General features: G+C 38.6%; 1 protein-coding gene across 2 annotated transcripts; it reads left to right on the forward strand.

Moving 5' to 3' along the window:
* The first annotated feature begins 930 nt into the window (after positions 1-930).
* On the forward strand, positions 931-8,200 carry LOC119479592 (nucleoside diphosphate kinase B-like). 2 transcript variants are annotated; one of them, XM_037755364.1, is made up of 5 exons: positions 931-1,071; positions 5,067-5,202; positions 7,228-7,329; positions 7,463-7,575; positions 7,742-8,200. In XM_037755364.1, the coding sequence occupies exons 2-5, from the start codon at positions 5,071-5,073 to the stop codon at positions 7,854-7,856; spliced, it is 462 nt and encodes a 153-aa protein (XP_037611292.1). In that variant the 5' UTR covers positions 931-1,071; positions 5,067-5,070; the 3' UTR covers positions 7,857-8,200. The 2 variants fall into 2 exon arrangements, with proteins under 2 accessions (XP_037611292.1, XP_037611293.1); XM_037755365.1 differs by having other exon boundaries at positions 959-1,076.
* Positions 8,201-13,541: the final 5,341 nt, after the last annotated feature.

Below are 13,541 nucleotides of genomic sequence, written 5' to 3' on the forward strand. Positions count from 1 at the left end.
ATTCTCTTACGGAAGTTTAGTATGTGTTCAGATAGAGTGAAGATGTCTCTGTTCAGAGCAAATTGTACACCACTGTATACAGCCCATTTGTGGTCAAACTATAAAAAAGCGAGTTTACAGAGACTTCAGGTCGCATATAATGATGCAATGAGAATATTACTGAAAAGACCAAGATGTTGCAGTGCAAGTGAAATGTTTGTGTCTGCAGGCATAAATACTTTTCAAACTGTATTAAGAAATCCCATGTACAAATTTATATGCCGGCTTAATCACTCTGAGAATGACATAATCTTTCGGTTGTTTAACATCCGATTCAGCACTACACGGTACCAATCACAGCATCATGGCCAATGCCCGGCCAGTGGAGGAGTTTTTTTTTAAACTTTTTTTTTATATATTTTTTTTTTCCTTTTTCTTCCTTTTCCTCATAACAAAATAAAATAAAATGAAATATGGATAAAACAAAATGGAGAGAAAAATAAATCAAAGAAAGAAAAAAAAAAAATAATAAATAAATAAACAAATAAACAAATAAAGAAAAAAGAAAACTTTAAAAAGCCAACATAACTGGGCAAGATCAATATCATGTGACTGTGTGTGCATGCTTGAGAGGGGGGTCGCTGGCTGTCAGTCAGGGTGCAAATCAAATTAAGGCAAGATTAAAAAAAATAAGATAAAAAAAATAATTAAAATAAATATAAATAGGTAAATAGATATAAAGTAAAAGAATGATGGCTAAAAGGATGGTGTTTAATAGGGTGATGGATAAAAAGATGATGTTTTTTGAAAGAGAATGATGGATAAAAAAAAGGATGATGTGGTTGTATGTGTTATGTTGACTGTAACTGGAGTTAAATGTAATCATGGGTTAATCTACTGTTGAATTGAGAAACTTGACACTAATATACAAACCGCTTTTTTTTTTTTTTACAGTTTTGACCCCAGTGTGTTGCCGTCGCGCCTGTCCCCGCCTCCCAGGTATAAAGAGCGGCTGCGCACGCTCCATCGGTCTTCTCCCACGTCACCCGGAGCAACCACTACCTCTCACTCAGCCTAGGCCTCATTATCAAGGTAATGTGAGTGTATTTATCATCTTTTACTACTATGTGACGTCTGTATTAATATAAATACTCCCAGTTTACCCTCGTTCGCACGCCCGAGTTTGAAGTTTAGTGTGTATTTTAGGTGTGGTCGAGAGTTAACTTGGGTTTTTAGCACAACTTCTGCATAATACTGTGATTTCAGTAGTAACGTCACGTTAATAACTGGAGCTGTGAGGTAACGTTGTGGTTTTGTGGTGCTTCCTGACGCCTCTCTGACTCTGGAAGTGATTTCTTCTGCAGCAGCAGCAGCGAACAAAAGACCATGTGGCTGTCTGTGTGTGCAGGCCTGGGCCTGTCATCTCCTCAGAGAACTGGATGTTCCCCTCGATCTGTGACTTATTAAAATTAATTTAATTGCTTCTGCATGTTGTGGGAGTTCCCAGTAATGAGGAGATAGCCTCAGGAGGACGATCCTCTCTTGTCTAGCTGGATCTGATTGTGTGTAGGATTAAAAGACCGGCTGTCAAGTGCAGCCGGTCCAGACCAAACGTCACTGACATCACTAAGCTAAAGTGCTAAAGTGCATGCACAAAGCACATAAAAGCTGCTTGTATGTGTATTCGCTTATGATCTGAAATAATAATGACATATAATCCTACATGCTAATAGCTATTCCTCAAATTTCATAGCTCATTCAGTCATTCACAAGTTGTTTTAATGATAGTTTTAACTGTAAAAGGAGGACGTGGAACTCTGAGACAACCTCAGACACCAAGAGCAAAGTCACTGTGTTGGTGAGTTCACTGCCCGTGGGAAACTACCACTTCACACTATGACTCCTACTTTCAATCAGCCAGGGTTGCATGTAAAGGCTCAAACTGGTGTAAAACAATATTCAGTTTTTGAGACAAAATTCTGAGAAATTTGCGTACTTTATCTGCACAACATGGAGATGCCTGTAATTTATTTTTATTTTAATAGATTGATCGATCTGTAAGGGATGAACTGATTGAAAATACTTGCTTTCAATTGACTGCAATGGTTCACATGAGGTTTGAATTCAAAATACTGTCAAAAATACCGTTTTTGAGATTTCGAAATGTATCACCCTACATCTACAATGACCTGAGAATTTTATCATATTTTCCTAAAGATTGATTTGCTCCAAAAGTGACAAATTGATGTTTAAAAATGCTTGATTTCCATTGACTACAATGGTTTACATTTACAGTTTGAGATTAAATTCAGAAATTTACCACAGTACACCTACAGTGACTTAAATATTGTCATTTCATTTTCATGAACATTGGAGCTTTATTTAAAGAGACTTTGCAGTAGCTGTGTACAGTACTATTTGCACTAAAACGTTTTGATGCACTGTGGGTTAAATTTTTGATAATTCAAAAATGTGGCTGGATGGTTTGTGGAGGACAGTCTGAAGATGCAGCAGAGCAAGTTTGGTGTCAATTGAGCAAAAACTGTGGGAGGAGATTAGTTTTACAGCTTTTGAGAAAAACAGTGATGGACTTCATAATTCCTGCCAGGTTGAAGCATCTGGACAGTCTGCTCTCTTTGGCCTACATTGTTGTGAAAGTTGTAGCACGTATGGCTGATTTGTTATGAATTTTCAAAGTTTTAAACTTCGGTGTTTGGTGTAGCGCCATCGGGACTATTTGCCGGCAAAGCCAGTTGAGGAAGTGGGGACCGGCAGCATAGCCCTAATAAGAGAAGAAAATAGCCACAGGCTTAGGGAGTGGTCAATAAAGGAGAAGTTGATTTTGGATAACAGCAGTAGACCTAAATTAAAGTAATAATTTCTTATGCGAATATGGCTATTTTGCAGATGTGTCACAATTTGTATGAAATTGTGCAGGATTTTACCCGTCTAAGTCATGTCTGTCTAGCTCTGTCATATTCAGACTGTACGTTCATGTTTAAGATGCAATCATTCTCCAAGGTTTATTTCCTTTAGGGCTGCCCTTGAGCAAAGTAATTCTTAGTCAACTAACATGTTTCTGTCAATTTATCGATTAGTTATTTAATTGACAGAACTGTGTTCCTCCAAAAAGAATCACACAAAAGCACCACTTTAAATCTTGTGTTTACCAAAGATGTGCTCATAAATTTCTTGGAAATAACTAATTCAGCATGAAAAAAAAAGCATAAAAATTGACTAAGAAGGGGAAGCCCTATTTCCATGCTAATCTCTAGGTTTTGGGCTTAATTCTTTAATTTGAATTCCCTTGTGGGAATCCCATCAGGTAATGCTGCTCAGTCAGCAGCATTAAGCTCTTGGCTGCACAGAAAAGTGATGACGGGCTCCAACTTGTGTTTTTTGCATAAATGTAATTAAATGTAGGGCTGCAACTAGGTTAAGAATTGTCATTATCAAATGTAGTTATTTTATTTTTAGAATTAACTTTCTTTTACTGGCTGCAATTTCCATGTATTTTCTACTAATTTCCTAGGAAGTTTCCTTGGAAGAACTAATGTAATTTGGTTCTAATTATAGGGCAATAAGTAAATATTCATTAGTTATTCTTTATTGGAAACTCACTACTTATGTTACGTTGTACGCTCGCCGATAGACAAGTGTCACATTTGGCTTACCTGTTGTGCACTGATGTAAGGCTGCAACTATCAATTAATTTTATTATGTACCAATTATGTTGTGATCATTTGGTCTGTAAAATGTCAGAAAAGGTGACATATTCACATTATAATTTACCTGGGTTCAAGGAGATGACTGTTAACCATCATTTAAGCAGCTGGAACATCAAATCCTTACATTTGAGCAGCTGGAACCTCAAATAACTTTAGTTTCTATCAACTACATATAATAATAATAAATATATATAGTTGACATGTTTTAACTCTAGACTTTATATGGTTCACCGACAATTGATTGGAAATAATTAATTGTAATTAGGGCTGTCAATCAATTAAAATAGTTAACTGTGATTAAGCACTTATTTTTATCTGTTCAAAATGTACCTTTTTAAAGGGAGATTTGTCAAGTATTTAAAACACTTATCAACATGGGAGTGGGAAAATATGCTTCTTTATGCAAACGTACGCATATATTTATTATTGGAAATCAATTAACAACACAAAACAATGACAAATATTGTCCAGAAACCCTCACAGGTACTGCATTTAGCATAAAAATTATGCTCAAATCATAACATGGCAAACTGCAGCCCAACAGGCAACAACAGCTGTCAGTGTGCTGACTTGACTATGACTTGCCCCAAACTGCATGTGATTATCATAAAGTGGGCATGTCAGTAAATGGGGAGACTCGTGGGTATCCATAGAACCCATTTTCATTCACATATCTTGAGGTCAGAGGTCAAGGGACCCCTTTGAAAATGGCCATGCCAGTTTTTCCTTGCCAACATTTAGCGCAAGTTTGGAGTGTTATTTGACCTCCTTCCTGACAACCTAGTATGGCAGAGTTGGATTCCTTAGGTTTTATAGTGTTGTATGATGCCAGTATCTTCACTCAAGCTTTAAAACTGAGCCCGCCACAACCTAGATTAGTGCCGTTAAAACTAAGTTGAGTTTTCTTATTGTTAGCTTTGACAGCCTTAACTGTACTAAGTGTAGTAAATTATATGGAACACTTGTGTTGCCTTTTCATAGTTTTAGTCTATGAAATTTAGTTGCAGATTAATAATAATTTTCCTGTGACTTGCGTCATTGACATGGTCTGATTAGTGAAACTGACAGTTGAGTCTCTGTCCGGCACATCATAGAAACAGCGTGAGGATAAGCCTCTACTCTGTGGGGCGGGGCTGGCAGTCAAAGCCACAGTAGTCCAGGTTGGGTGTTTGATGTTGTGAGCTGCACACCAGCTTGTGTCGTCTATGCATTCACTGTGCAATGGGGTCGGGGCCCTCCGCAGCTGGCCCCACCGCTAACGGCAACCATGACACGTGAGTGACTCTCCAGGCTTGTTCCTCTTTGCAGATTGTACTTTATTCTCCCTTCATCCCCTTTTTTTCTTCTGCTTTGTTTCAGAATCATGTCCGACGAACAATTAGAGCGCACATTCATCGCCATCAAGCCCGATGGCGTGCAGAGGGGCATCATCGGAGAGGTCATCAAGAGGTTTGAGATGAAAGGCTTCAAACTCGTTGGCATGAAGATGCTCCATGTAAGTAAACTGTTATTTTTCTCTAGAAGGCTTATTGGCGGAGGTTTTTTTTAAAATGAGCTGACAGTTGCTGGTATTATTTTGAACCATCTACAGGGTATGCACATGATCCTTTTGAGTGTGCAGTGTGACCGTTAAAAGCCTCTGGTGAGCTGATTAGCCTACTTGTCTATTCCTGACCGTGGCATAGATTAGCACCGAGGGTCGCATGTCTCCTGATCCTCTAACATCTGATCTTTGACCGTGTGGGATTCTGCTGTACCACGAAAATAAACCTGCGTTATGCAAGAATTACTGTAAAATATAACGTGTACAAAAAAAAAAATGTCCCATTCCAGTTAACAGAGGCTAAGTAGATTAACCCTAACTGCTCAAATTAAACCCCGGTGTCAGTGAGGTTAGTGGTGCAGTCGGAAGTGAAATGAAATTGGGAGCAGAGTACAGTCTGGAGGAGGAGCACAGAAGTTGTGTTTTTAATCCTTATCTTGTTGAAGGCAAATCTCATGTTACCAGAGCCCAAAATGTCTTCACACTTAATATCTGACATTAAACAGAAATATACTTATTTTTTTCTTTTATTTTTTTAAAATTAATTTGCTTAAATTACTTGCACACTGAATTGGTCAGATTTGTCTTTGTTCAGTATTGTTGCAGATATTTCAGCAGTAGTTGTCGTCCTGCAGTATGCGACCACAGTTATCTGCTTACAGGATTTCCTGGTTATTCAACTTGTGTGACCAGAGTGGGATGTATTGACCATGTGACAGAGGTTGTCGTGCCTGCTGTGAATAAATAGGATGTAGTATGGGAGGAGGGTCATGCCTCAGAGGCTTATGGTTCAGTGTGTTAGGTTATTGAGCACATCATGATGGGGACAACACTCTAGCCAGTAAAACTCTGTCATGAAAAGGGATTGGTACCGAAAACCCGGTAGTAAACGAGACCCATATTTTTTTTTTTCAAGACCGTAGTATCGATGAGTTCCAATGTTAACAGTCCTGCTATCGGTTTTGTTTAGAAATTATTAAAAAAATAAATGTCCTATTTATTTAGGCTACATAAATGATATCTTGCAAAAAAACGGTCCAAAGCGCAGTTCTACTTCAGTCGAGACGATGCTTGTTGCCAAAAGTGCAACAAGTCTTTTGCTTGTAAGGGCGGAAACACGAGCAATCTGTCAAAAACATGTAGCCTAGGTGCGGTGAGGTTCGGGCGAGGGTTGTGCGCGCTTACTTTGATCTTCAGCATCGGGTGGCTCCGCAGTGCACACCACTTCCTTTTTATAGCATTGGGTTCAAATCTGAAATATTGCCAAATGGGTGCTTTTGCTTTTCGCTTTGCATCAACTTGTCTTTCTCACGCGACCACCGTGTAACACCGATGACCGCGACAAGCCTAGCCCTGAATCATAAAAAATTAAATATATAATGGAACTTCTTGCAGTAATAGACCTACTGTATATGACGGAGTATGTTGACAGTGAAGCCCGTGGAGAAATGCACCGTTTTTCGACCGACTAGCTCGTAGTTCATCCCTCCTTACCTCATCCATCAACACATTATAGTTTATAATAGCGATATGCTCAAAACGTGACCGTTTCTTATACTATAAATAACTATGTATTTATTTATTTTACATTTTAACTATCACATTATCAGTGATTTTGTTCAGAACAATGCTGTTGCAGTTCCTACTCGAATGTTAAATTTATATATGACGGAAATAAAACAATGTTAGTTCTGTTATTAATTTGATTAATTTTTTGGGATGCCTTTTGCCCAAATTTAAAAATGTGTATAGCTCCATTGTGAAGAACTCACAGAGATTTAATACTTCTGGAAGGTAACATGGGGCTACAGCTTTGAAAAGTGAGTTGGCAGCCCCCCTGTGACCAAATGAATGCTAATACTAGCGGACACTATTGCTTTTGCAACATGGACAAATAATCAGTAAGCAGATCAGGCAATCGGAAATTTCCATTAAACACTAACGTCGGTATCTGTCTACATTGTGTCCTTGTTGCAGGCCTCTGAGGACCACCTGAGGAAGCACTACGACGACCTGAAGGACAGGCCATTCTTCCCTACCCTCATCAAGTACATGAACTCTGGTCCAGTGGTTGCCATGGTAAGAAGAGACCCAACAGATTGTATAAGAGTGTGGTGTGTCTTGTTGAACCAGAAAGGCTTAAACATGGAAGAAAAAAGGAAGAGCTAACAAAGCAGCTGGCCTCATCCCTCTGTTCTCTTGCGTATTCCAGGTGTGGGAGGGCAAAGGCGCGGTGAAGACAGGCAGGGTGATGCTGGGCGAGACCAACCCCGCTGATTCCAAGCCCGGAACTATCAGAGGAGACTTCTGCATCGACGTCAGCAAGTGAGTGCTTTTTTTGTTTGACCTCCAAAGGAGAGCTAAACTTCCCAACACGGTATGCAAACAGCAGTCGGTAACCCCGATTTAACCTTTTTTGGGATATTAAATTTGGTTTCTTTGGACTGAATTCTCTCGAGTTCTTATCATATCACTCTTTTCCTCGTCACAGGAACATCATCCACGGCAGTGACTCAGTGGCCAGTGCCCAGAAGGAGATCGGTCTGTGGTTCAAAGATGAAGAGCTGTCCACCTACACGAGCTGTGCCTTCGACTGGCTCTACTGAGCACTCTGGGTACCTGCAGCAGTCCTCACACTGGTCGCGACCAGTGAAACTTTTGCCTCATTTCCTGTCTTCTTTGTCCATAGCCTAGAGGGGCAAAGAACTGACGTGAAGCTCTTCATGTCTCAGTCCTTGCAAACCCCCTCCTGCCCTCTTGTCATCATACTGTACTTGGATCTGGGTCTATGCTGAGGTCCAGGTCTAGTCTCAGTTCATTCCTCAGCTCTATTCCTTTTTAGAAACATTCCATTCAATCCTTGAATGTACAGTTAATGACTTGAAATGGTCTTTGACTGTCTGTTTTGTTAAAGGTGATCTGCTTTCCAATAAAATGTGCACGATAAAAACGGGTCTCTTCATTCATTGGTGAGATTACACACACACACAGCGCTAATGTACATATGATCCTACGGTGCCCTGCTGAACTCCAACGGAAGGGATTAGTTATGCTAAATTTATGAAGTGCTGGTTCATATCTGCTCCCAGGCAGGATTGGAGGGAGCTGTAATCTGAGATTAGGTGGTTTGCTTTCAGATCTGCTTTGTGCTGTGACCTCAGCAGGCTGGCAGGTGACCGTTGTGGGTTGAGTACCGTTTTTTTAAAGTCTGTCCTCCGACTCCACCTTCTGCACAAAGAATGCACTTTTGTGTTCAGTCAAATTGGCAAATCAAGTAGGGACTTGGAAGAAGCCTCTTACTGGCTTCAGTTGAACTCTACTGCATTTTTCCCCCCTCCTTTCCTGCTGCATTCTTACACAAAACGAGGACTACATTTTATTCTTCAATCTCAGAGTGTGGTCTTACGCCGAAACTGGGCAGTGGTGAAGTGTGGCTCGCCGCAATAATATTTTTCAGCAGCTGGGAGGTGTGTTTCAGGTGGGAAGAAATCAACACAGGTCAACACGTCCCAGGTTTACTGATGGGCTGTGGGTTCTCTGGCCGCACCAGCATGTATAATGATGGCAGCCAATAACACTTGCACATATGGGCAGTGGTGAATGTACATATAAGCAAATGTAGCTATACTGCAGTCAAAGTGCAAGAACCAAAAGTACTGATACATCATTGTATTACTTTAATGTTGCAGCTGGTAAAAGGGGAGGCTCAAACGGTACTTTGCAGTACTTTATTAAATGTACTTAGTTATTTTTACACCACTGCATATAACCCAACCAGTGGGTACTGTTGCATTTGTTTGAGGGAAAAATGGACACAAATTACAACCATGAATTGCGTGATGCCGATCGCCAATATTGTCACTCTAACCAGTAAACTACCATCTGTAATAGACCGACTGGACAGGACACACCTTTACACTAAGTGCTATTTCTGCTGTAATGATGTAGCTCTAGGAAGAAATAAATGAGTGTTGTCTGTTCCACAGCCAAGCACGGATTACTGACTAATAAGGATTTCCCCTAGGATTCTCCCTACCATCATAGTCTCATAGTCATGAAGTATGTATATAGATAGATAGAGATCAGCAGCATAGGCCATTTAGGCTGTTGCTGAGGGCGCCACCTTCTGGGGGGTGCTGGTCGACCTTTTTTTATGGCATACTTTACAATAACTTTATGACATACTATACTATGACCTTTTATGGCATACTGTACTATAATTTTTTTTACATTTTTGTTGTGGCATACTATACTATAACTTTTTATTTGATACTGCACTGACATAATACTATACTATAATTTTTTATGGCATACTAAATTATGACATTTTTCATGGCATACTATACTTTAACTTTTTATGACATTTCTATGGATCCTACCTGATTTTTTTACGACATTTCTTATGGCATAGTATACTATGATTTTTTTGTGTAACATACTATACTATGAGTTTTTACGACACCTTTTATGGCATACTATACTGTAACTTTTTTGACATTTTTGTTATGGCATACTATACTATAACTTTTTTGACATTTTTGTTATGGCATACTATACTATAACTTTTTTATGCCATACTATACTATCACTTTTTATTTGATACTACACTGACATTTTTTATTGCACCTTATATGACTTTTTATGGCATACTATACTATAATTTTTTATGGCATACTAAATTATGACTTTATTAAATTTTTCATGGTATACTATACTTTAACTTTTTATGACATTTTTTATGGATCCTATCCGTTTTTTTATGACATTTCTTTTGGCATAGTATGCTATGATTTTTTGTATGACATACCATACTATGAGTTTTTACAACATTTTTTATGGCATATTATACTATAACGTTTTTATGACATTGTTTATGTTTATACTATGACCTTTTATGACTTGTTTTATGCTATACGATACTATGACTTTTGATACTATGACATTTTTTTATGGCACACCATACCATGAATTATTTCATGGTATTTATTTATGGGATACTATACCATGATTTTTTTTAAGACATACTATACTATGACTTTTTCTGACATTTTTTATGGCATACTAAATTATGACTTTTTACAATTTTTTTATGGCATACTATACTATAACGTTTTATGACATTGTTTATGTTTATACTATGTCCTTTTATGACTTTTTTTATGATATACTATACTATGACTTTTTATGACAGCTTTTATGACATACATACAATGACATTTTTTATGGCACACCATACCATGAGTTGTTTCATGGCATTTATTTATGGGATACTATACCATGATTTTTTTTAAGACATACTATACTATGACTTCTTATGACATTTTTTATGGCATACTAATAGTACATCTACTATAGTGCTCTGAGCCTCAGAGCATGTACTGTATATCAAGCAGCACTGAGCCCATACATAAGAAGGAGGTGCAAGTGCAAAATAAGAGATATAACTAAATAAAATTACATGACACTGTATGAGTTGGTTTTTCCTCCTGTCTTCCCCAATTTTTGGAGTCACCAGCCGCCACTGAGACACAGAGTTGAACTGTCATTAAATTGTGAGTGTAAATGTTTAATTCATTCATAATTTGATTCTCACAAACCGTCGTTTTCGGTCACATGACGGGGTTACCATGGTTACACATCTCCAAACGGCAAGGAGACCCTCAGGACGTGACGACGTAAATTATAGTTCAGTGCGTCCGAAAAGATACACGATATTACTGTTTATTCACACAAAAAGGTATGTTGAACGATAGCACACATATTGTAGTGCATAGTATGCGATTTGGGACGAAGCCCCTACAGTTTATGAAATGACTCACACGCACACGCTCGTCCGTGTCGGTAAAAGTGATGGCAACGTGATGACGTCAGACGGAGGAACTGCCAATCATTCCAAACTTCTCATTTTGCATCTGAGTTTGACACGCGTTGTTGACACAGCCATTGCAAAACTTTGAACGCTGGAAAAGCTGAAAGGAAAACAAAAAACACCTGTTGGAAAACGAACCTTTTGGCTTACTGTGGACCAGTGGATAATTACCATGAAGTTACTGGAGAAGAGGACAACTGGGAAGATGGCTGTTAGCCGCCTGAGGCCACAACACCTGCTGCTGATTGGAGCAGCTGCAGGTGTGTCAGACAACGACAACAGAGGTAAGAAAATTGAATTTATGTCATTATTTAAGCTCTCTAAAAACCCCTTAAAGGTGTTTTCAGTACAAAGGGAATATATTTTGAGTTTAAAGGTAAAGAATTAAGTGGGCCTTAGTGGAAAAAAAACCCCACATTTGGTGAGAATAGCCACCTACACGACGTTTTGTCCTGGTTAAATCAGTATTTCATGTTTGGAATCTTTTGAATTTCCCTGGACAGGTGAAAAAAATGTCTTAAAGGTCCCATATTATAAAAAAGTGAGATTTTCATTTTTTTTTTATTATAAAACAGTCCTATATAAATACTGTGAAAGTATCGAAACACTCAATCCACAGGGAAATACACACAGCCCGTATTCAGAAACTCTGCATTTGAAACAAGCTGTCAGGATTTCTGTCCATTTGTGATGTCAAAAATACACAATATTTAGACCCTTTACGCAGTTTTAAACGTAAACATTCTAAATGTGTCCCAGTTTATTCCTGGTTGCAGTGTATGTGAATGTCATCAGCTGACAGGAAGTACACATGGACCCAAGCTGTTGCCTAGCAATGCAATTCTGTTGCAATTCCGTCGCAATTCCGTTGAAATGTGCTAAAACGGAGCGTTTCAGACAGAGGGTAAATACAGGCATATTCAGGCCGACAGTATGAGGAAAATAAAGTTTTTTTTGAACATTACAGCATGTAAACATGTTCTAGTAGAAACACAAAATACAAGTATGAACCTGAAAATGAGCATAATATGGGTCCTTTTAAAGTTAAAATAGAATAAATTTTAAATTGTAGAGAACTATTTGGATCTTGGCTCAACAGCATTCAGTGACTTTATTTCAGCTACTTCAACAATTTAAACACAGTCACTGAAATGCTGTCAGGATTTCTGCCCATTCGTGATGTCACAAATATACAATATTTAGTATCTTGACACAGTTTTAAACATTCTAAATGTGTCCCAGTTTATTCCTGGTTGCAGTCAAGGCCTATGGAAAGGAGGCTGGGTCACGCGCGCGTCATGTCCTTGGGGGTATAACACATGCACAGTAAAACCTGGCCTGCGTTTGCCGAAATTGAGCCAATCGCAACGCACAACCGCAGCTTCAGTCACTGTGCACGTGTTATACCCCCGTGTCCGCCCGTGACCCAGCCTCCTTTCCATAGGCCTTGGTTGCAGTGTAATGTGAATGTTATCAGCTGACAGGAAGTACACATGGACCCAAGCTGCTGCCTAGCAATGCAATTCTGTTGCAATTCTGTCAAAATGCGCTAAAACGGAGCGTTTCAGACAGAGGGTAAATACAGGCATATTCAGGCCGACAGTATGAGGAAAATTAAGGTTTTTTTTTTTAACATTACAGCATGTAAACATGTTCTAGTAGAAACACAAAATACAAGTATGAAGCTGAAAATGAGCATGATATGGGACCTTTAACAGTCATGTAGTGGTTTGAAAACTCTATTTTTGTTTGAGGGTTTCCATTTTTGCAAATTTGGCGTCAGACTTTTGTCAAACAAAATAGCGACTGGGCTAATTTTAAAAAAGGCTAAAAAATGTAACTTTCTTGAGCACATGGAGACAGTGGAATTATGAGCTGACGTCACGCATCTCAGATCGAAGCGCGCATGACGTTGTAATTCTATAAACAAACCAGGCCGCTTCCAGAACTGAGTTTGCGTTGTTTAGAAGCGAAGCATCTTCTAGGAACTAACAGCCCTCTCCTTTCCAATCTTTTTGGAAACACTACACGATCACAATATAATTGGATACCACACAGTTGTGAGTTATTGTTTTGGCTGAATGTGATTGTCCTGTGTCAACCAAATGATAGATTTTTTAGAAAAAGAAAAAGATTTTTATTTGGAACTATGTTATGCAAATATGGAAAAAGGAATAAAGGAAATTCTTCACTCACTTATGGTGATAGACATTACTGTTGACCGTGAATGTAACTAAATCTACCTGAATACAACCATGTTACTTCCTATGGTGTCCTAATGCTTGTGAAATACATAATTTTGTACTACATTTCAGTGGAAAGTGATCTGTAGGGCACTGTACAAGCCTGTTTTTTCACACATTGCTGCAATGAGTTAGCCTTTTCAATGCTGTGCATAAATAGTCCTTTGGATGTCCTCTTT

This window comes from Sebastes umbrosus, chromosome 20, assembly GCF_015220745.1.
Source record: "Sebastes umbrosus isolate fSebUmb1 chromosome 20, fSebUmb1.pri, whole genome shotgun sequence".
Taxonomy (NCBI): Eukaryota; Metazoa; Chordata; class Actinopteri; order Perciformes; family Sebastidae; genus Sebastes; species Sebastes umbrosus.